Here is a 25,460-nt window from a genome sequence, read left to right as displayed (position 1 = left end):
TGGCACTTTGGCAGTCGGTAGATGGGATATCGGTGTCGCTATGTAACAATTAATGTATTTGAATTCATAGCGCAATATAGTGTATAGTTAAATAAACATGGCCGATAATATAAAAGTGGTTATCAAAGTACGGCCTTTGATAAAACGCGAGATCGATGACAGCCTACAGAAACAATGGACTGTCTCAGACAATACAATTTTCCCGACTGCTCAGCAGTTTGGAAGAGAAGGAATGGGAGAATTTACTTTCGGTATGTTAAATGGTTTGTGCTTGTCATTATCAAGTTATTTTCTTTGCTAATCATTTATAATTATTCCAGATTACGTATTTGATGACGAAAGTCTGACACAAGACGTTTACGAAAAGGTTGCTCGGCCTATTGTCGAAGCAGCTGTCGGAGGAATGAATGGCACAATATTTGCCTACGGTCAAACCTCTTCGGGTAAAACTTACACTATGATGGGAGACGCTTGTTCCCCGGGCGTAATTCCATTGGCTATATCAAATATCTTCCATGCAATCGAATCAAAAGTCGACAGGGATTTCTTACTCAGGTATGTCGGCAATTATTTACCTCTTTCAATATGATATTGTCCGAAATTCCATCCTATAATTGTTGCGCCAGCTACATATCTGTATCTGGTTATTACCGAAAACAAGGTTATTATTGTGATCCCAGCGCTTCTCCTACGGCTAAAGGTTCAATCTCATTATTTTGGCTGGCAAATGAATCTTACGAAATCTCGCCTTATTTCTTTCTCTGTACTAGGAGTGGACGTGTAATTTTTCACTTTTGCGATTTCACATTTATGTATCGTCGAGCCATAATAATTCAACCTTGCTGTTTCACATTAGAGTTATTGCACCATTCGTATTATATTTTGCCTTCGTCTTATCGTACTAACCCTAAAAACCTCCACAGGGTTAGTTTAGTTAGTTCGCTTGTACAATTGATTTATACTTTTTCCATTATTTCAGGGTGTCGTACATTGAAATTTACAATGAAAAAATAAGAGATTTGCTGGATGTAACCAAAACTGATTTGAAAATCCACGAAGACCACACCGGGCAAGTTACAGTCAAATGCCACGAGGAAGTTACCAGCAAATCAAGTCAAGTGTTGGAAGTCATGAAAAGAGTAAATAACACGCACATATTTTTTAAAAATAAATGAACCATATTTTGATGAAAAGTATTTATTATATTTATGCAATTATTTATTTATTTTCTTTTCATTTCTAGGGAGATAAAAACCGAAGTACTGGAGAAACACAAATGAACGAGAGAAGTAGTCGATCCCATACTATTTTCATTATTGTAAGTATTTTGTTTTATTTTATTTTATTTTTTTTTTTTTTAAAAAGAAAGACAAACATTCCCGAGTTACGAATAACCTGACAATATTTGAAAATCTCCTACTACCACCAAAGTAAGCTGAAAATGTTGCTTGTGTTGTGATGGAGGACTTAGCCAGCTGAGGAATTGAACACACTACGCCCGAGTGGGATCCAAGCGCAATGTCAAATTGGCCAACGACCGGTCGTACTGTACTATTGTACTGCAATATTGGTTATTGGTTTGGCCTTTTGCCATCTACATTGCAAAATCTTATATTTGTACATTTTCCATAACCCAAAAGTTATTAGTATAATTAAAATTATACATAATAAAATGTCTTAGAATTACTAGGTAATTATTGCTCTATTTATTTTCTATGTAGTAATTACTAGTTCAGATTATAATAAACACTGCATATTATGCACTAAAAAATGTCAAAATATGCGTGTGAAATATGAATATTTTGTTACCTGAAAATTATTCAATTTATTGAGTTTATCGCATTATTGTGGGTGAAATTCAGGTACAGAAAAGTAATATTGAAGTGGCTGAAATATGCATCAACGAAAAAAGGCTCTATATGCATTATTGACCTAGAAGGCTCTAATATGCAAATGAATGTAATTTGATGTCTAGTCTATTCTTCTTTGTGCCATCTATGGAAATTTGGCAATCATCATTTCCTGTCATTGAACCTGATTTTCAACGATCTAAAGACTACATATCGTCATTGTGCTTCTAAAACTGGCTATGTGATTTTTGTAAGATTTTACAGCGGAAGTAAAAAAAACTTCACAGTTTTCTATTCAGATGCGTCAACAATCAACTTTTGTGTGAGTTTTGTGCGATAACGGTTTAACTTATACACATAGATGAGATTGGGCACTGTGCCTTAATTTAAAAAAAAAATTGTTATATAAAAACATTTTCCTGAAATCTGGCACATAGCTGTTTTTGCAAGCGCAACAACGATATTTAGAAATATTAATGTGCAAGCGAATGGACAAAGAAGTTGGTGATTACCAAAGAGCAAGTAGAATAACAGGAAAATTATGAGACAATGCATAAATATGAATAAATACAAAAGTTTAACTCTCCGATGGGCAATGTGACCTGGCCAGGCCAGGCCATTTTGATTTTCAAAAGTTTTTTTTTCCATTGAGTTTTTGGTAAGCGGTATCAATTTACTATACGACTCGGCGAGCTGTGTCGAATGGTGCTATTGCCGACGAGTTTGCCTTTAGTTGGTAGAATAAATTTTTTTAAAAAGTAACACAATGCATATGGTATCAAGGTCAAGGAGGGTCTGCGATTCGAATACCAACTACCCGCTTAGGGGTCAAATTTACACTGAAAACTCCCAGATGCTGATCGCGAAGCGAATCAAAGTGCACGAATGGTGTTGGATTTAGTTGACAAGTATCGCTATACCGGCCGAACAGTTTACTGCGATAACACTTTTATGTCACTCGACTTGGCCAGAATTTTGGTGTAAAAAGGACTTGTCATTGTTGGTACTGTACGCGCAAACAGGGTCTTTGTCCCCTTATATATACATGTACAACATATTGGCACGTTTATACACACTATTTGCACACCTGCCTTTATATAAAACTAATTTGATAGCCCTCACCTCTTATATGGCCTGGCCAGGCCACATTGCCAATCCGAAGGGGTAAAAGTACATTGCCCATCGAAGGGTTAAAAAACTACAGGCCACGTCAGAACAGGAAACCCTTTTTAATTTATACTTTATGCCTACATCATGTTTGCCATTTGACTTTGCCATTGAAACTAATAAATAAAAATAGTTTAATTCAGACAGTTCAGTTCTGAAAACATAATTATTTATTGTACGCTAGTCACCTGCCGTCTTGTCAGTACATCCTCTATCTATCCATGTGGAGATGATGATCTATATGTACATATGTTAGGTTAGGTTTGGACACTGGTATCATTAGGTTTGTACATTGTCATAGATAATAGAGTCCCGCCGCCACGTGATGCCGGGCGAGGAGGAGGAGAACAGTGTGAACGTGTCGCAGCTGAACCTGGTGGACCTAGCAGGCTCGGAGCGCCCTGCGCAGACGGGGGCCACGCACCAGCGCCTGCGAGAAGGGGGCCACATCAACAAGTCCCTCCATATGCTGGGCAACGTCATCCGGCAGCTGTCTGACGCGCAGGGGGACACTAACCGGTATTGCTCATTTAACCATTTCATCCCAATCTAACCTACAATGCTGCACGTTTCGAGAGAAACTTCTTGGATCACAAATATACCACATCCGCGTAGATCAGGTTAATAATGGCATGACTGTTCACCAAATCTGAACAAGTAAAGAATGCAAGTAAAGTTACTTATGTACCCGATACTGGTGATAATTCTAAAGGGAAGATGTCTACTTGGCCGCCAAAGTTAAGCTGGGTAAGCAGGTCCAGAGACTGTTTGGGAAGAGATTTGGTCTACGATGGACTGAGGACGCTGAAGTAGCAGGACAGGAACGCCTGAAGGCGTCTTGTCAAGGTGATGGGTCCCCTGATATGACTAGTTAAATCATTATGTATGGATAAAACATAGACATTTAAATTGATTGACCAGCCAATAGGGAAAGGGGAACAAACCAAGTGCGCGGAGCACGGGAGATGGTGAGACCATCTTCCTTTCTGTGATTTGTTGATACATGAATCTGACAGTGTATTTGCAACTCGCATTGTATTATCACTATTCAGTCCTTGAAAATAAAATTTGCTTATGACTTTTTACAATGACGCGCATATTGCTGGCTAAGAAAAAACTTAACTACAAATCCCAAATCGGATAAACAAAAATTTGTGCTTGTTTCCAAAATTTAATATTGTGTTCCTCTTTTACAAATATGTTATAATTTACCCTCCTCACTCATTTTTAGCGTCTCTATGCCAAACGGTTTGTTTAAAAATGAACATGAATTTTAATTTTACATTTATTTGTACTAAATTTGTTTTACTTTGTCTTCAGGTTCATCAGTTTCCGAGACAGCAAGCTTACCCGCATTTTACAAACGTCTCTGGGTGGTAACGCTAAAACTGGGATCATTTGCGCTGTCACACCCGCTGTTCTGGATGAGACATACTCAACTCTTAAGTAATTATGGGATTAATTAATCCATTTTTTTTAAATTGCGTCGCTAAACTCCTTGGAATACTAAGGTTTTATCAGACATAGAAATTTCATGGAATAAGGAACTCTAAAGTAGCTTTCTCTGGAGACCATTATCACATCGCATTGCTTTGAGCCTTACTTATATAATAACCTTACCTCCGATATGGAGAGGTCATGCGATAATGAAATCTAAAGTAAAGTCTTTCTTCAGAGCCCATTATCGCATGACACTACCGTGTCAGGTAGAACCTTGTTTTTCTAAGTCTTTTATTTATGTACAAGTATTAAGAGTGTTAGTTTAGTTTTCTGTCACAACATATGATTGGCAACAAAATATGTGGTGTTCTAATGGTATTTAAATACATATTTGTCTTATATGAATTTTTAAAAATTTACTTAATGTTATTATTTGTAAATTTTGTGCAAAGAACTGTATATTATGATTTAAAGTGCTTACAAATAATTTTTTGTCACTTTTCATTAAAATGGCTTCTTTTTTTCCAGATTTGCAATGTGCGCCAAGGCTATTCAAAACAAGCCAAAGATAAATGCCGTTGTGAGTGATGCTACCCAAATCAAGACCCTCACCAGAGAGATGAAATCTCTGCAGGAAGAACTGGAGAAGAAAAACCATTTGGAGGTGTGTTTAATTGTGTATCCCTTTTTCCCATTTTTTTTTTGTCAACTTATCAGTTCAATTTCCAACAAACCAAATAAATTAAACTTTTGATTTCTTTTTAGCAATATTTGTCTCACATGATTAGAGATTGTATTAAACAGAATCAAAAAATGGCTAGACTACCTCTCACTTACACTGAATGCTAATAAAACCAAATTCATCTTTATTTATTTATTGCATCTCACTATTCATAAAACACTTTTTTTTTCACATAAAAATCAACCTCACTAGGACTGAGCCTGTATCGAGGTTAACAATTTACATTTGAGTGAAGCAAACATAAGAGTAATCACAAACATAAAGTAATTCTACATACAAACACAAAATATTTCAAAATTAAAGAAAAAATAAGTATTAGATGTGTTACCAGATGGGTAATTTGACAGTATATTGTAACAATATTTGAACCATAACTAATCAAATCAAAAGAAGAAGCAAAGTAGATAATAAAGACAGATAGGGTGGCATTCAGTTTTTAGCAAATGGGACTTATATAAAATCTTATTATTTAAGAAAGGACAAGGATGAAAAAATATTAAGACAATCGTCTGTCAATACAAAAACCTTAATTAACTTTTTCAATTTAACTAAGGAATTAGTAGACTTAATATGATTTGGAAGAATATTAAACATAAGTGGTGCCTGATATAAATAATTTCTTTGACCAAAAGAAGTTTTAGTATGTACCGCCACAAAGTTCAATGTAGAGCTAATTCTAGTTGTCCGCATTTATTGTGTTTTTTCAGCAAATTTAATATTGATAAAAAATCGACAAAGTATTTGAGTGATATATAGCTGTTTTATGCACATTACATTACATTCCTTATAAAGTAGGTTGGATGGATAGTAGAATTTTTTTTTGTACTTCACTTTAAGGATCAATTTTTGAGTAATATTTAGTGGTTCAACATTTGACTTTAGACATGATCCCCAGCATACTATGTTATAAGAAGGTCGAGATTGGACTAAGGCAAAATAGACAGTTTTTAATACACTGCTCCCATCACTTGTATTAATTAATAATTGTCCCCAATTGGAAAACGTTTACCATGTAACTTATCTAGGTGTAAAAATTGATCAAAATTTAAAATGGACTGAGCATATTAACTATTTAAATAATAAAATTTTAAAAACTAAGTTATTTCTTCAAAACCATCAGGAATGTCTTTAGTAAAAAACACTTAATAAAGATCTATGTGGCTCTTTGCCAATCGCTCTTAGACTATGGTATTATCTGATGAGGAAGTGCAAATAACAATATCCTAAAATCACTCATTTAAAATCCAAAAAGCCATAGTGAAAATTATTCTGAAAGCCCCTGTAAGAACTAGCACTGACGAAATCTTCAACAAACTTAACATCATGTCTCTAAACAACTCTATTCTAAAACAATACTCCTTTACATTCATAAATACAAAACACAAGAAATAACAACTAACACACATATTAGATACACTAGATCTCAGGATCATAAATATATCCAGCAAGCAACTCAAATACAACATTTGGGCAAAAAACCTTACTATACTATGGTACTAAACTCTACAACAAAATCCCACTCTCATTCAAAACTCGCAACAATATTTTAACATTTAAATTTCAAATAAATAGCTGGATAAAAACATAGGGAGATCAGAAATAGATAATATACTGACACCAAATACAGACTGCTAATTACTTTATATTATCCATACTACTAAATTTTAATCATATGTAAATGGAATCCTCAGCACGGGAGATCCCAGTGAGGATATCACTGTATCTATTGGTTACAAAAAAAAGATAATAAAACACTTATTATTATTATACTAATACCATCCACGCTGGAATTTTTTCCGATGCGATTTTAACTTTTATTCTTTGAAAACTGTATGGAAGATAAAATCAGAATTCCTTACGCTAATGTAACTGTAGATCCTACTTTTATTTCAATGATGTTGGCTCCATGACTGCTTACGAAATAAATTGTCTATGATTGTCAAAATTCATTGTGTTCAACTGCGTCGCAAAATTAAAATCTTTGAATTTTCGAGAATAAAGATTATTATTTATTTGAACACCCCCTTTTAAATTTTTTTCATGTAGGGTATCGTTATGAAGCAGTGTTGAAATTGTTATTTATTCATAGTAGTGGAATAAACACTGCTTTAGAACGTAATCCGCCATCGGTACGAGATAATTATTTCCTTATGGGTAAATTCCCGCCAGCCGCCTTTGTGCGCCGGGCAGCTAACCTCCGCTCTATGCCGCCCCTTTGCTTGTTACTACTTCTAGAATGATTCCTCCTAACTATTCGTTTTTTTTTCAGACTCAACGACCCATTCATGTATTCAGAAATTGTGTTGCAATTCAAAAAATTATTGCACGGTATATTAGTGAATCGACCTCTTTATAACAGCTAACAATTTTTTTTTTTTTTTTTTTATTGTTGCTACATTATTTTACAATATTTATATTCTAATTCAGTAATGTTGGCCTCACTGGGTTGTTTACCCGTGCTGAGGCCCCCATTTTATAATATAAGAATTTATACATTTAAAAATAAAACAACATTAAAATAAAGATAAATTTAAACTAAAAATAAAGATTACAAATTAAAATATAATTATCACACTAAAAGAAAAATATTAAAATTATAATGAAGAGAGAGATAAGATTATATGAAGATAAGCCTAAACTAAAACATCGTTTTATTATTGTTCATTTTAGGCGTGAACTCGCTATTGCCGTGATCGTTATAACCAAGATCGATAAACAGAAAACAATTGCAGGATTTATTCACAGTCTTAGGGGGTATTTTGAGAATTTTCTGCTCCGACATACAAGATACAATGCCCGACATCATGGTACCTCTTGTCATGCACTAAATACCTTTATGAAGGAATAAGGGGAATTACCGGCCACTTAATGCTGTTTCAGACAGGGCGGTTGATAACTGCACACTTGTATTCACATGGAACCGAATGACTGCTAAGAATTCACTATTTCTCAATGTTCTCTTTTGTCACGGAACCGATTTAGAGATAAATTTAAATTCAAACTTGCATTCCCAGGTTGACAACAAGCGGCTTCAGGAGCAACTGGCCCTGCTGCGGGACAAGATCCTGATGGGCAGCATCGAGGAGGTGTCGGCACAGCGAGCCGCAGCCCTGCGCCGCCGCACTTGGTGCGCACCTCAGCGACCCGGCTTGCCGCCCATACAGGAGCACTCCTTCCAGAGGTACTGACACCACACCCTTTTTTACTTCAACAACTTGCACCCTAAGCACTCTGTCCATCAACTACAACTGGCCCCACTACGAACTGAGAGCTTTCATGGTTTTTTTTCTCATCAGTATTTTTACTATGGTTCAAAACACTTCAAATTTTCAGTATTTGACTTTATAAAGTAAGTACATCTGCCCCGATGATGGACACTGTAACCCAGTCTGAAACGTTGACTAATGAAGGAGGAAGCGCAACACGGCATAATACTTCAAAAATAAATCACTATGAAGTAATATTGTTCAGTGAACATTCTACAAAAAAGCACTATTTCATATCTTTACAACCTCCAGTTATTTTGTATACACATGAATCTGTTCATAGAGAAAAATTAGTAAAAACAAATTTATTTTAGTAAAATAGCATAAACCACAGATAAACCCAAATTTCTTTCAGCAAAATACATTGCAGTAAGTTTTACACTGCTCTTTTTTTTCCATGAAAAGTATCCAAAATGCAGATATTTTCCAGTTCCTGGTACTGTTTTAGAAGATTCCATGTAACCTGGAAGTACGTAACCCATTTTGGAGTACGTAACCCCAAACACCGAAACTGTTTCAGTCTGGATTAGATCGGACTGATTATTTATTTATTATTATTATTACACGCCCTAATGGGCTTTTACACACTACAAAGTTTAATAGTAGAGTATGTGGAGGAAACTTTACTTCGTGTGGTGTCGAAGATACTTACGAATCTTTCAGGAAGGATCATGTGTTCAGAGATGAAATCAAAAGTTCCTCGCACATTTAATAATTTATTGAATTTTACATACTAAATGTACGGGTTACATTTAGGTGAGATCGCGGTAGGTAAAAACTTGGGAATGCGAAATAGCTTAATTTTACACCACGTGTTCTCGGCACGAAAGTCACGACTGGAATGAAGTCCGTCAGGTTTCTCCGAACGGGGTTCACTCTAGTCGGAAATGGTGACATCACCAATGTTGCCAATGTGGACAAACGAATCAGTTAATTTATTAATTATTTTATAGTCAAGTGCTTAATCGCATTTCCATAAGTATAACAGTTATTATAGATTCTACAAAATTAAAACAATAAAGGAAACATAATACAACGAAAAAAGAAAAAATATTAAATGTTACAACAAAAGCATATAATAAAATAAGATACATTAGTAAAAATGATAAGAAGTCTCACATAAATAGATATTCAAAATAAATATAAAAATATGTATATTGTGGAAATTATAGATGTCTATTTGTGTCTCGATCTATAAAAGAATTGAAATAAACAATATTTATATTGATTATTTTTAAGATGAAATATATCTCCCAGATCAGAGTATTTATTTCCGAGACTGTGAAGTCTTGGAATTGGAGAATTTTGATAAGACAGTGTTCTGGTGTTGTAAAAATAAAAGGGTAGTAAATTTCGGCAAGATCTTTTGGGTATGTGGATGCTGATTAATTGGAGTAACTCAGGACAGTCAATTTTGTAATGAAGTATTTTATGTAGTACTATTAAATCTGTGTTTATTCTTCTTTCAGAAAGTTTTAATAGGGACAATTTATCTAGTAAGTAGTTATAATCAATGTTTTCTACAGGAATATGCAATTTATAGTTTATATACTTCAAGAACTTATGTTGAATCTTTTCAATATTATCGGAATGAATATTGTAAAAGGGATACCATAATGTAGAGTTATACTCTAGTTGGCATCTAACAAGGGTTTTGTACAACATGATAAATGTGCCTAAATTATTGAAGTCTTTTGAAACTCTCAAAACAAATCCAAGAGTCTTAAGAGCCTTATAGATAATGTTATTAATATGATACACAAAAGTTAGTTTGCTATCGAACAATATACCTAGGTCAATAATTTCACTGACGCAATTTAAGTTTTTATCATATGTATATTGAAAAAATATTGGATTATTTATTCTGTAAAAATTAATGAATATTGAAAAATTATCATTATCATTATGAAAAACAGACAAATAATTGGCATCTATGAAACAAATTTTAAATGACAATCGATCTACAGTTGTTAATGAAGCTTTCATTTTGTAGTGGCAATAATAGATTCGTTAAGTCTTCCCTTTTTTTCTTTGAAGTTTTGTAAGCCATTGGAATTTTAGGAAATGAAACAAATGCCAAGTGGCCCTTCACTTCTTTGGGTTCTTTGAGGACTACATAATCAGAAAAAAATAACATTTTACTCACAAAATGTAGGTACATTTAACAAAAAAAATATATTGTTCCTTTGAAGGTGGGTCTCCTGCGACAAAATGTTTTCAAAACATTGAAACAGTTACACAAAACTAATGTTTCCATCGGCCGCGCAAATCAAAAACATTGTGTATAGCCACATCTCAATGTTTTTTTAAACATTTTGTGCGCGTGAGACCTGGCTTAAGATTGTAGATTGTAAAAAAAATTTTGTCATAAAAAAATTATGATTTAATGTTATTTTTTTATATCCACATGGTAATTTTTTTTTTTTATATCCGTTTTCTGATACACAACTTTTTTTTTAAATAACACATTTGAACATAGTATGGTTTGAAAGTTGTGTTGGATTTAGTTCAACGATGCTGATTGCCAATTATTGATAGAAAATTAATTCAGGGTTAAGGACCAATTTTTTAGCTTGACAATTCAGGAGGGTCCAATGGGTTAATGGTTTTTCCCAGTATACCAACGATATTTCGTCACCTTGTTACTTTGCTTTATTTAACTAAACTAAATATTTTCAGGACAAATTTCAACAATGTGCAGCGATTGTCCAATGTGACGGAAAGGAATGATGACAGTGTTATAACGAGTCGCGACTCCGCCTCTTCGACTCAAGAAATGGAAACACCTCTTAGCATAAAGAAAACGGCGCAGGAAGAGATTGTCATATTATTAGGTAACATTTGAATACATTAAACATCTCTATCTTCGGCGGGGTCCAGTCTTAAAATATGTTGGCAAACATCCTTCCTCGGCCAACCAGAATAGCTCCTCTGCACTTATCCTCCGATGAATGTTCTTCGTCCATGGACATCTCTTGCCGTTTGTGAGCTTTCACCCCTTCATTAACCAACTTTTGTTATTAGCACTTTGACCCCATAGGATAACGAGGTTCCATCTGACACAGCAATGTAATGCAATAATGGGCTCTGTAGAAAGTTACTTTACAGTTCATTATTGCATTACATTCCATTGGAGCTTTATGGTATATTCTCCTTTTTAAGCTCTGTTAGCTCATGCTCATTTGGGATAATAACCTAAGCTCATATGTTTTAGGGTGAGGGATTCATTCTGCTGTAGCCATTGCCATGTATTAATACCTCGTTATTATAATATTATGATGGTCACATAGCACAGATATGGAAGGCAAAATTCAGGATATGGAAACCTGAAATTACACTAAAATCTTAGACTGGCTGGAACATGATAATCCTAGTCCATCATGTGGAAGCATTTTTTTTTCACGTTCATAGATTATTCACATTTAACTTAAATTGAAAATTACCTCCTTTTCTGTAAAATATAATTTGTAAATAAAATACTATTTTCGCAGATGACTCAAATGAAGAAGACACACAACTCGCGAATTCTACGCACACGTGTTTTGACCCCAACTGTACCGGTAAGCCATTTTTACTATTAACCCTCCCACTCCAGAGGGGGGTAATGCACTTCCCCCAAACGAGAGTGTTGTGCAATATCTAAGTTGTTTTTTCATCACATTATCTGATGATAAAAATTATTCTGTGATCAATCTTGCATTTAAAAAAAACTATCTCTTTACTAAGGTATTTTAAGAAATATCCTGACAAACTCTGATGAAAATACTCTCCCTTCCTCCTCTGGATCCCCACAACTGCAGAATGCAGTCCTAAAAGTGCTGCAATAATATGTATGAGTTACGCTTGATTAGGTACCTATGTAAAAGTTAAAAAAGCAAACATGTCTAGCTAAGCCGGTTGTTAGAAATAAATAATTGGCTATAATATAATACATTATCAAAAATTTTGTGAGCAGTGATCTCAATGCAAATAGGCCAACCGAGTGCTAATAATAGGGTATTTTCACAAACAATGAAAACCGTTAAAAATGTGTAAAAGATCACAGAATTTGAACAATTCATCAAAGTTGATTTTCAAGTTCTGTGAAGGTTCTATTTAATTTCTTTCATCATTTCAGTTTTGTGATCAACTGGCCAATAATGATATATTTTTTAATTTATTTTTTATTTATTAACATTCAAACCTGCTAAACTACTTATGTAGTTTGTCAGCAGGTACATAATGACAACATTTTTGCAATAACATGGTACAATGGTAAACAGTATGTAGGTATGTATAATGTTGACGATAAATTAACATAAAGATAAGTTGGTTAAATTACAGAATTGTATAAATATAAATTTGTAAGAAGCAGTATAAGCCTCATATAACAACATAAGCACAAATGAATTTAATATGAACAAATGAATATAATCAACAAGTACTTCTATGGTTTTAATATACATAAGGTAATACGAATTTATAACGATTTTCCATTTCCCTAGAATGTGAATTCCAATTAGGAAAACAAGGTCTTCAGTAGGGCATCAATATAAATCCTCAGTATCTAATAGCCATTTCCTTAGATTATATTTGACTTTAGCTGTAAAAACGTTTATATTTTTAATTGTCATTGGTAGTTTATTAAATATTCTGGGTACAATAAAGTTTAGGGTTCTTTCACCATATTTATTGGTACATTTCCGGACCACCAATCCTTCATTTTGGGTGAATCTTGTATTATGTTTATGGAAAACTCTTTCCCTATACAAGGAATCAGACAATATAAGATGTTGACTTACAATATTATAAAACAATAATCCTCTGACAGGTAAAACATTCAGAGACTTGTATATTAATTTAGTGTCGCTTCTGTGTGCATTGGTATATTTATGGATTAACAATTTTGTAAGGGAGTTTTGTAATGTTTGGATATAACTTATATTAGTTTTACTAGAATGTCCCCAAGAAGTGATTCCATAACGTATTGTGGATTCAGCCAGAGATAGGTAGATTAATTTTAAAGTACTTATAGGCACAAAATATTTTATTTTGATAATAACAGAACTTGAATAGATCTGTCAAAAAAAAAAAAAAAATCAACTCTGAAATTTGATGAATTTGTTCAAATTCTGCAAAACAACTTATCCTTAACGGCCCTCGCTACTAAATGTTTCTAGCGCGAATTCGAATATCTAACTCGCTGCACCTGGCAGCTGGCCGGTGCGTTCCATTCAATACAAGACACGCACAGAGCAAAACAAATTATTATTAATTAAAGATATTGTGATTATGAAAATTATGTTAAAATATATTTTAGAATGTAATGCAATATTACAATAGCTTGATTCATGGAGGAGGTTCTCAGTAACAACATTTAATATAACTTTTTATTTGGATTTTTTTTTGATAAATACAATTATAAAGAGTTACAAAAGGCTTCCCTTTGTTCCAGACTGGTTTCGCAGTGCGGCGGGGCACTGTTAATACTAAATTGTATAGTTTAATTTGAGGTCACGGGTTCAAAAGCCGGCGAGGACAAAACAAATTTAATTTAATTTATATAAGTATGTCATATTATAGAATTAAAATAAATTTTATATAGTTACATATAATGAATCTGTACCTCGTTCAAAAGTGGAAGATACGTTCAGTATCACCCTGGTGAGAGACCATAATTCAGGATTGAAAGTTGCTAGAGAACGGCGTAGATATGTTTAGTGACTAGATCCGAATAGCCTGGAACTTTCCAACCCCCCATCCTCCCTATCTCTAAAAATGTAGACCACATACATAAGGAATATAAATGAAATTTCTTTTGAGGACACTTCAATGAAAATGTTATTGATCTTCTTAAAAATTCTTACATGTTTTGGTTTTAGCTGAAACCAATTTTACTTTACTTCTTTTCGGTATTATGCACTTTGAATTACTCAGGATTTATAATAGGCATGCAGCGATTATGCCCAGGATCAATTAATTCGGGTAGCATGCAAAAATTTTAAAAGCGATTCAGCTGTTCAACCATATTAGTCTGCCGAAATTCGTCATCCCGTAAAATTTTTTCGATTTTTATCCGAGTTCAGTCCATACAACAAACATACAAATAGCTTTTTTTGTTACATGTAATTGGCCCTGAACCTGGTAAAACCAATCGTGAGATGTATTTACCAGAATTTCTCCATTTTCGCTAACATAATTTTTTTGGATTTTACTGCTTCTTATATGAGCATGCTGCGTGCTGCGAAAGGACATTTAATTTCAATCACGGTGTATTCAGAAGAAATTCCATCTGGTGTCGCACCCATATACGGATACTCTTCATGTATGAAAAGACCACACTTTTCTATGGTAATGCTTTCTAGTTCTGCAAGCTCCTTCAGGACATTGTATTCATGTTTGACTTTGACTTTGGACAATACCCTCAACACTACATCACTTGTTCCTGTATTCTCTCTGAAACCAAACTGATTGCTAGAAAGTATATTATATGTTTCTAAGAATGATACCAATCTCGACATAGCTAATCTCTCTATTACTTTTGAAAGAGTATTGAGTAAGAATATAGGTCTGTAATTATTAACATCTAGACGATCTCCATATTTAAAAAGGGGAATTACTTACAATGAGAAGGGAACATCCCACTCTCGAAGCTAATACAGTGTTTTCCAATAAGAGGTGTTACTTTGAATAGCCCGCTATTTCGGTAGATGTTACTTTTGAAGCTGTCATTTTTTGACATTTGACAAGTAGAAACAACGCCATTAATAAAATGGAACGATACACGCTTCAACAACGCATTGAACTTATTAAAATTCACTTGAGTGAATCAAATGCAAATCATTTTGAGTGATGAGGCCCATTTCCACCTCGGTGGCTTCGTCAACAAGCAAAATCGTCGCATCTGAGGCTCGAAAAACCCAAGAGTTATTGTTAAAAAGCCTCTTTACACTCAACGTGTGACTGTTTGGTGCGGTTTATGGTCCGGCGGAGTCATTGGACCTTACTTTTTTTAAAATGAGGCTGGAGCAACAGAATGGACAACAGTGAATGGACTGCGCTACCGAAAAAAAATGAATGATGTTTTATGGCCGGAATCGGATGGTATTAATCTGGACAACGTTTACTTTCAACAAGACGGCGCTACGTGCCACACAAGCAACGAAACCATTGATATTTTACGATTAAATATCAAAATTTCACCTCTTATTGGAAAACTCCTGTATTTACAAGGTGAGATATGAGACAAGCTAATTCGGATACATGCATTTTATACACCATAACACTTAAAGAATCAATACCGCACGAGAAAGACATTTTTAAATCATTTATCACATTTGTGACTTCAGAAATGCTAGTTGGTTTAAAATAAAAATTGTCCCCTGTAACGTGAAGTTCAGATTTAAAATCATTCACCAGACACATCTCAATAGTTTTATTAGCACTGCACAAATTACTAGCGAAGCTTGGACCAATGTCACTGAAGAAGTAATTTATATGATTAGTAATTATATTTGGACTCTCTTCTATTGAAGTAATAATACTATTAATTTTCAATTTTTTAAGGTAGTTTGTTTCTTTAGTTGTTTAGTGACTAGATCTGAATAGCCAGGAACTTTCCAACCCTCCTTTTCCCTATTTCTAAAAATGTGGACTACATACATTAGGAATATAAATGAAATTTCTTCTGAAGACACTTCAATGAAATAAAATGTTATTGATTTCTTCGAAACAATTCCTTTTTACATGTTTTGGTTTTAGCTGAAACCAATTTTACTTTGCTTCTTTTCGCTATTATGCACTTTTCTAAATACTCAGGATTTCTAATAGGCATGCAGCGATTATGTCGAGGATCAATTAATTCGGGTAGCATGCAAAAATTGTAAAAGCGTTTCTTGACATTATCAAGCTCGAAGTCATATTGGGTACGTAATTAGTGTCGCCAGTATCCCGTTTGCAAAAGTATGCCCGTTCATTGCATAGTGAGTGGTCTCCAAATACATGTTTTGGACCATTCAATATATTCAAATAAAACTGTTTTATTTTTCCTAATTCATAGTCTTCCGGTACGTTATTGCACAACTTACAGCCGTTCTCAGGCGTAAAATACGGCTTGACACAATCTTCCTCAATGCTAAGGGATACTTCTAACAGTGATTTAAGTTTTTTGCAATAATTTCGAAGTAAGTGATTTCGGCATTCGATCTTTTCGACTGAAACATTTTTATACGATGTGCTTCTTTTATTTTATTGTAAGTGCTGGAATATTTTATATACTTTTATATTTTAAAAACATCAAATTGTTTATTACTATATTTATTAGAAACCCGAAAAAAAGTTAACAATAAATTAATTCTTAATAATATAAAATTGTTTATTACCTATAAACCCGAAAAAATGTTAACAATATATTAATTCTTAATAATATTAAATTGTTTATTACCTAGAAACCCAAAAAAATGTTAACAATAAATTGATTCTTAATAATACTATTTGACACTACACAGCTTCGACGGAAACGCACAGATGAAACATAAAAAAAGCGACACACTATTATAGTCCCTACGCGCAACGCATAGAGTGGAATATTGTTGAAACGTCTCATGGAAGTGTAATAATTACGCGGAATTTCGAACTTTGAAAAAATATTGACACGACGGACCGTAGAAAGCGTGCATTCACGGCCACCTCATAGAGCCGAATGAGTAGGAGAATTCTTAGATGTTCATTATATAGTATTTAACGAAAATAAATTGTTAGTAAAAACATATATCTCGACAGAAAAATGTATTTATGATAGCCAAGCGTGGCTACATTATCGATATTTTGACGATTAATAACTTAGATTGTCGTTTGAATCTGACAATTCATGATTCTTCATACAACGATTGAGATCGCTAGTAAGGAAGGCCCTTAAAGGTAATTTTTCTGATTATTACCTTTTAAAGGTTTCAAAATCTATCCAAAACCGCACATTCCGAAACGGGTCTAGTAAGACGGCTGTCACCAATGCTGTCTGGCGTGATGTCAACGCCGCCGAATTCACAAATAAAAACGAACATGTTGTTCTGGCAGCAAATAGAAATTGGCATATTTTAAATTGTTATAGAAAATTTATTCAACAAACAAAAAAATATTTATTCATTTTTTTTGAGAAAAAAAAAAACAGCGTGAATACTTTATTTGCTGAAAATTAGAACAGACTTGTGACTTCTCTTCAGATTCTGCTTCAATTATTCCTTTTTTATATATTTTTTTTTATTAAATATACATTCATATTACAATAGATTTAGAAATACAGATAGTTCTAATTGCGAAAACCTTTTTTTCTTTTTTAACGAAACTGTCCAACTCAAATTATGATTAACATCATTATTATGACTTGCTTGCAGAAATTTACCATACCCCCCTCTGTAAGTGGAAGTACCGAACGGTTAATGCCGAGAAAGAACTAATTCAATTGGAAGAACTGACATCTTTAGAAAAAACTTGTGGCCCTATTGAGGTATGTATGTTAAATGGAATACAATAGATGAAGTCTTCTGCTAATAATGATTCAGTCACAGTTGAACTAATATGTCCATGTCTTTCAGATCGAGCTCCTTCAGAATATCAGTATTCTAAGACTGGAGAAGAAGTCGGCTGATGAGAAATGTTACGGGATTCAGAAGGACTTAGAGCTTCTCCAAGATTCACTGGAATTAACAAGAAAAGAGCGGGATGAAGCTAACACCTTGCGGGTAACTTTCTAATTAATACTTTTTACATGGTTACTAATTTTAAAATAGGTTACTAATTTTCAATTTTTTTTCCAGAGACAACTAGAAGAAGAAACAACCAATTTGAAAAATAACAACATTGATTTAGAATTTCAAATAGAAAATTTACAAAAGCGCTCACAAAACAGGGAAAACGAACTATTAACTTTTTTAAAAGAAGCTCATCAGGAGAAGACTAAGCCTCATGATAGAAGCAATATACTTCCCAGTTTCCTCAACATGTCTCGGGACATGTCCCTCCTGGCTAATAGTGATGGAGAATGCACTCAAGAATGTCCAACTGAAGATAAAACTGCATTAGAAAACATTATCTCCGAGCGAGATCTAGCCTTGCTGGAAAAAGATAATTATATGGCAAAACTCCAAGAACTCCTCAATCGCAATAACTTGGAAATGGATGCCATCAAGTTGGAACTCCACGCAAAGACCACATTAATTGAGACATTGGAAGCTAGCACCGTTGAGAAATGCGACATGTTGAGCCAGCAGACTAAACTGTACACCGATTTGCAAACTCAGTTTAAAAACTTATCCAATGACTATGAAGAATCACGCTGTAAATTAACAGAGTTAACAGACCTGACCCAAAGCATTCTTGCCTACGAAACTGAAATCAAACAACTCAAAGTTCTTCTCAATAGCAATAACTTGGAAATGGATGCTGTCAAGTTGGAACTCCAATCAAAGATCACATTAATCGAAACAATGGAATCTCCTACACTTGAGAAAGGCGCCAACTCGGAATTGGAAATTCAGATTGAAAGTTTAACTAAGGACTTGGAAGAATCGCGCAATAAATTGGCCGAGTTAACAGATCTGACCCAAAGCATTCCTGCCTACGAAAGTGAAATCCAACAACTCAAAGTACTTCTCAACAGCAATAACTTGGAAATGGATGCTGTCAAGTTGGAACTCCAATCAAAGATCACATTAATCGAAACAATGGAATCTCCTACACTTGAGAAAGGCGCCAACTCGGAATTGGAAATTCAGATTGAAAGTTTAACTAAGGACTTGGAAGAATCGCGCAATAAATTGGCCGAGTTAACAGATCTTACCCAAAGCATTCCTGCCTACGAAAGTGAAATCCAACAACTCAAAGTACTTCTCAATAGCAATAACTTGGAAATAGATGCCGTCAAGTTAGAACTCCAATCAAAGATCACATTAATCGAAACAATGGAATCTCCTGCACTTGAGAAAGGCGACAACTCAGAATTGCAAATTCAGATTGAAAGTTTAAATAAGGACTTGGAAGAATCGCGCAATAAATTGGCTGAATTAACAAACCTGACCCAAAACATTCCTGCCTACGAAAGTGAAATCCAACAACTCAAAGTACTTCTCAATAGCAATTACTTGGAAATGGATGCCGTCAAGTTAGAACTCCAATCAAAGATCACATTAATCGAAACAATGGAATCTCCTGCACTTGAGAAAGGCGACAACTCGGAATTGCAAATTCAGATTGAAAGTTTAACTAAGGACTTGGAAGAATCGCGCAATAAATTGGCCGAGTTAACAGATTTGACCCAAAGCATTCCTGCCTACGAAAGTGAAATCCAACAACTCAAAGTACTTCTCAACAGCAATAACTTGGAAATGGATGCTGTCAAGTTGGAACTCCAATCAAAGATCACATTAATCGAAACAATGGAATCTCCTACACTTGAGAAAGGCGCCAACTCGGAATTGGAAATTCAGATTGAAAGTTTAACTAAGGACTTGGAAGAATCGCGCAATAAATTGGCCGAGTTAACAGATCTGACCGAAAGCATTCCTGCCTACGAAAGTGAAATCCAACAACTCAAAGTACTTCTCAATAGCAATAACTTGGAAATGGATGCCGTCAAGTTAGAACTCCAATCAAAGATCACATTAATCGAAACAATGGAATCTCCTGCACTTGAGAAAGGCGACAACTCAGAATTGCAAATTCAGATTGAAAGTTTAACTAAGGACTTGGAAGAATCGCGCAATAAATTGGCCGAGTTAACAGATCTGACCCAAAGCATTCCTGCCTACGAAAGTGAAATCCAACAACTCAAAGTAATTCTCAATAGCAATAACTTGGAAATGGATGCCGTCAAGTTGGAACTCCAATCAAAGATCACATTAATCGAAACAATGGAATCTCCTGCACTTGAGAAAGGCGACAACTCGGAATTGCAAATTCAGATTGAAAGTTTAACTAAGGACTTGGAAGAATCGCGCAATAAATTGGCTGAATTAACAAACCTGACCCAAAGCATTCCTGCCTACGAAAGTGAAATCCAACAACTCAAAGTACTTCTCAATAGTAATAACTTGGAAATGGATGCCGTCAAGTTGGAACTCCAATCAAAGATCACATTAATCGAAACAATGGAATCTCCTGCACTTGAGAAAGGCGACAACTCGGAATTGCAAATTCAGATTGAAAGTTTAACTAAGGACTTGGAAGAATCGCGCAAAAAATTGGCCGAGTTAACAGATCTGACCCAAAGCATTCCTGCCTACGAAAGTGATATTCTACAACTAAAGGAGCAAGTGGCCAGAATGAATGAAGAAAATCACAAGAATTCGCTCAATATTGAGGGGCAGACTAAATCCGATATGATAATAATAGCCCAACTTGAGTCCACAATCAGCAGCATGAACCAACAAATAACTTACTATCAGCAGCAACTATCCGAAGAAAAATTAAACGTTCAGCAAAAAGAGAGTGATTTGAAATCGATGTGTGAAAACAATATTATCAACAGTGATGAGATTTTGGCCCTCAGGGAATCTACATCTATTTTAGAAAATGAAAGAATTCAATTGATGAATGATTGCAACACAAAAAGTTCCCAAATCGCAAAGTTCAAACAAGATCTCTTGGACACTATTATCCAGTTCTCCTCCATTTCAGAGATTAAGGAAGAACTGCCCAAGAATTTAGATAAGATGGCAAATGAAAAAAATTCAGTTTTTCCAGAGTTAATGACAATTTTAGCAAAAAGAAAAGAGTTGGAGAAAGCACTCCAAGAATCCATAGAATCCAATAATTTGCTGAAAGAAAAGGTCCTTAGTCTGGAGAACACAAATGATGAGTTGAAGAGACTGCTATATGATATTTTTGTAACAATCAGTGAACTAGACAAAATTCATCATGAAAAATATACTGATGGTGAAATAACCTTTTCCGGTAGCATTATCGACGATTATATGGACACAATGAAGCAATCTATCCACAATATTCTATCCCTAAAATCTGTTCTGCAAACAAAATTGTCGTTAGTGGAATGTGAAACTTTCAGTACTGTCATCGTAGGCGAAAATACTCTTAGCAGCGAATCAGTTACTCTGTCTGTGCAAACGGTACATGAACCTGAAGATGACATTATGCAGGTTCAAGATGAAGGCAAATTAGTCGCTGCATTAGATGAATCCAAGTTTACCAGTACTCCTGGCACGCGGGACTTGGAGGTGTTGATTTCTAACCTAGAAAGTCTCATTTCAGAAGTTTACTCCAGACTAGAAGTACAACAGCAGACAGTCCTGACCGATGTTGATACAAACACACCAATAAAAGTCAATCTGGAGACTAAATTGACTAACATAATAAAAATGCATAGTTCTTTTGTTCAATATATAGAAGAGTTGATACTATCCAAGATAGATGATAATCAGAAATTGATAGAAGAAAATGTGCTGTTAAAAAGTGAAATACAACAAAATGTGGTGGAGGTGAAGGAGCTTGTGAAGGAAGCGGAAGAGCTGCAAAAGAGAGTTTTAAATCATCGAAGTGAAAATGAAGTTAGTAACGCGGAGTACAGTCTGCTCAACTCTCGCCTCACATCAGTTCAGCATTACCACACCAACCTTCACTCCTCCTGCAAATCCACTACTTCATACATGCGACTAGAACTCACACAACTACAGTCTCTACTCCAAGATCCCAACCAGACAGAAAATACATTTTACACCGATGACTTCATTACTCCCAAAAAATCCTGCATCCTAGAAACACAAACTGAGGATGTTTCTGAAAAAACTCCCGTTAGTCTTATGTCTAATTTCATGGTTGATAAATCTCAATGCACCGACGCAGCAAGTGGTGTAGCATCACTCATTGGTGTTCCCGAGGAGTCCAATGAGAATCTCAAGGCCACATGTGAAAACCTTCGCTGCAATCTGGATTCCAAATGTTCTGAAATCAGGAGACTCACAGACCAACTTACAGATCATGAGTCTCTAAAACAGCGATATTATCAGCTACAGAATGAACATGAATCTCTCTCCACGGAGCTAATGGACTCTTTGCAGGAAGTAGACGAAACTAAATCCAAATACCAATCCCTCCAAAAAGAATTATCTGTTGTAAATGAATGCATTCAACTTATTAAACAGAGCTTGCCTTCAGGTGAAGAAATTGAAAATGATAAGGAGGTTAATTTATGGATAGTCTTAAATCTATATGTTACTGTGATTAAAAAACAAAATGAAAAGAGTCAAGATCAATTGATTTTGTTGACAGATACTGTAAAAAATTTACAGTCAGAAATTGCTACAAAACAAACCTTGCTCGATGAATACCACAACCAAACGTCAAACAATGCCACTTTGTTGGAAACTGAGTTGCACAACAAGTTTTCCGAAATTGCTGGATTAGAAATAGACATTTGCAAATTCAAAGAGCAGATTAAAGAATATACTATGAAACTCGACGATTGTTTGGCAGAAAATAAAAGACAGATTCTTGAAAAACATAATTTGGAAAGCACAGTTGCAAATCTATTGCAAAAAATCCAAGAAGCGGAAGCTTCCAATAATATTGCATTAAGTAAATTAGAAAAAATAGTTATGGAACATGATTCATTACAAATATTAAACCTAGAACATGAATCAGACAAACAGAATTTAATGGAACAAATCAAGAATTTGGAGAGTAAAATAAAACAACACGATGACTATGATAGTTTGCAGCAGAACAGCCTAGAGGAAAAGTTAAACCTTGTGGAAGAAATTATACAATTAAAAAAGGAGTTAGAGAATTCCAAAGAAGTAATTGGTGAACTCCGCGACGCCGTTTCAGTGAAATCAAGTCAATTGGAAACACTGCACAAAGATAAAGAGACTTTGATTAGTGAAAAAAACAATCTCTTACAATCTTTAGAGGAGCAATATAAAAAGTACATAGAATTGGAAACTCACTCCCTCAACCAAGAAAAGACATTGGAAGAAATGCATAAGTCCCAACTCACCATGTCAGAGATGCAAGCAGAACTAACTAGTGTGCAGGAAGAAAAGAGGAACCTCTCCAATGAAATTAAGACGCTTGAAAACCAATTACAGACTTCACTGTTGGATGTTAAAGAATCTGGAGAAGAACTTCGCTTATCTGTAGAACAGTTAGGGAAACTGAGAAACGAAAACACTAGTCTTGTTAAACAGTCATTGCATCTTGAAAACAAATTATCTACGGTAAATGAATGTATTCAAGTTATCAAACAAAGCATGCCTTCAGGTGAAGAAATTGAAAACGATAAGGAGGAAGGAGAGAAGTTTGGTTTATTGGAATTGTTAAATCTTTATATTACTGTAATAAAAAAACAAAATGAAAAAAAAAATTGCAATTTAAAAGAACAGATTAAAGACATTTCTGAAAAGCTCGAAGATTGTTTGGCAGAAAATAAAAAAGAATTTATTGAAAAACAAAAATTGGAAAGTACAGTTGCAAATCTATTGCAAAAAATGCAAGAAGCAGAAGCATCAAATACAATCGCATTAAGTAACATGGAAAAAATGCAGCAGAACAGCGCAGAGGAAAAGTTGAAACTTGAGAAAGACATTACACAATTTAAAAAGGAGTTGGAACATTCCAAGGAAGTAATTGATGACCTTCACAAAGTCATTTCAATAAAATCAAGCCAATTGGAAACTCTGCAGGAGGAAAAAGAGACTTTGATTGGTAAAGGAAACTATCTCTCACAATCTTTAGAAGAGCAATATAAAAAGTACATGGAATTGGAGAGTCACTCCCTCAACCAAGGAAAGGCATTGAAAGAAATGCATAACTCCCAACTTACCATGTCAGAGACGCAGGCAGAACTAACTAGTGTGCAGGAAGAAAAGAGGAACCTCTCCAGTGAAGTTAAGATGCTTGAAAATCAATTACAGACTTCACTGTTGCGTGTTAAAGATTCAGAAGAAGAACTTCGCTTATCTGTAGAACGGTTAGGAAAAATGAGCGACAAAAATGCTAGTCTCGAACAGTCATTGCAAAGATTAACAGAAGCAATCGAAGTCGAGAAGAAGACCTTTGAGACGGCATTACGGGAAAAAGAAAAACTTCTGGAAGACAATATTGCTAAATATAATGAACAACTGCAAACCAAACAGAATACAATAATTGCTTTTGGGAACAAGCTTTCCCAATTAACTGAAACAGTTGCAGAGAAAGAAGTCTTCATAGACAATATATCTCAAAAATATGAAGATGAGAAAAAGAAATCCAGTTTACAGATCACATGTTTGGAGGAACAAATTAAAACACTCCGCACTGAGAACAAAATGAGTAAAGAGGCAATGTTTTCTCTCATATCCAACACCGAGCAGCTGTCCTCCCTTCTCAAAGAAAAGGACCAAGAAATATTGGGCAAGGAAAAGGAAATCAGTCAGTTGAAGATACCATCCAGACCTGCTACTGGGTAAGAACTTGATTGTTTTTTGACTGAGCGTAGCAAAGTATTTTAGCTCGACCATTTGGAATTTCATCTGTCTATATATTTGTTTGTTACATTCAAGATGGTTCTAAATGGTGGCCTTCCTTATTGGATACTATATCTTTTATCTGCCAGAGTTCACATAATCTTGGTTCCTACTACGAGTTGTCAAATAAGTTTAATTGTGTAATTGTTTATAAGTGTACCTGGCGTTGCTGGGAGTTATTCTTAAGAGATAGACATACTCCGTCGCAGACCTTTCTGTAGGTCTTTTTAAGATATACAATTCCGTAGTACATTATATTGATGTATCTCTTAAGGTTTAGCCAGCGTGACAAGCCAGACTTGATTTCAAAACATCGACTTTTCTCTACTTTCTATAAATGTAATATGCGTGTATTATATATATAAACCTTCCGGAAGAAATTTTATAAATGGCAGTGAAAACCCTATCGAAATCTGTTGCGTTGTTTAGAAGAACTAAGCTCTCAAACATTTTATACTATTTTGTTTATATGAAATAAAAAAAAGTTTCATATAATATATTT

The 25,460-nt window shown here is 34.5% G+C and overlaps 1 protein-coding gene across 1 annotated transcript in view; it reads left to right on the top strand.

The window, feature by feature from the left end:
- Positions 1–25,460, top strand: part of LOC149423631 (uncharacterized) — a 35,469-nt gene continuing 10,009 nt past the window's right edge. The window contains exons 1-13 of the mRNA XM_089631690.1: positions 1–251; positions 321–555; positions 980–1,139; positions 1,244–1,318; positions 3,319–3,536; positions 4,338–4,463; positions 4,986–5,121; positions 8,214–8,380; positions 11,145–11,299; positions 11,957–12,025; positions 17,837–17,949; positions 18,038–18,184; positions 18,260–24,897. Coding sequence (XP_089487816.1) covers positions 98–251; positions 321–555; positions 980–1,139; positions 1,244–1,318; positions 3,319–3,536; positions 4,338–4,463; positions 4,986–5,121; positions 8,214–8,380; positions 11,145–11,299; positions 11,957–12,025; positions 17,837–17,949; positions 18,038–18,184; positions 18,260–24,897 — 8,393 coding nt within the window. The 5' untranslated portion in view covers positions 1–97. The remainder of the gene's footprint in view (positions 252–320; positions 556–979; positions 1,140–1,243; positions 1,319–3,318; positions 3,537–4,337; positions 4,464–4,985; positions 5,122–8,213; positions 8,381–11,144; positions 11,300–11,956; positions 12,026–17,836; positions 17,950–18,037; positions 18,185–18,259; positions 24,898–25,460) is intronic.

The sequence above is a fragment of the Hesperophylax consimilis genome, chromosome 5 (assembly GCF_061612785.1).
Source record: "Hesperophylax consimilis isolate HC1 chromosome 5, BYU_Hcon_1.0, whole genome shotgun sequence".
Classification (NCBI taxonomy): domain Eukaryota; kingdom Metazoa; phylum Arthropoda; class Insecta; order Trichoptera; family Limnephilidae; genus Hesperophylax; species Hesperophylax consimilis.
Note: the sequence above shows the minus strand (reverse complement) of the source record. Positions and strands in the feature narration are given on the sequence as shown.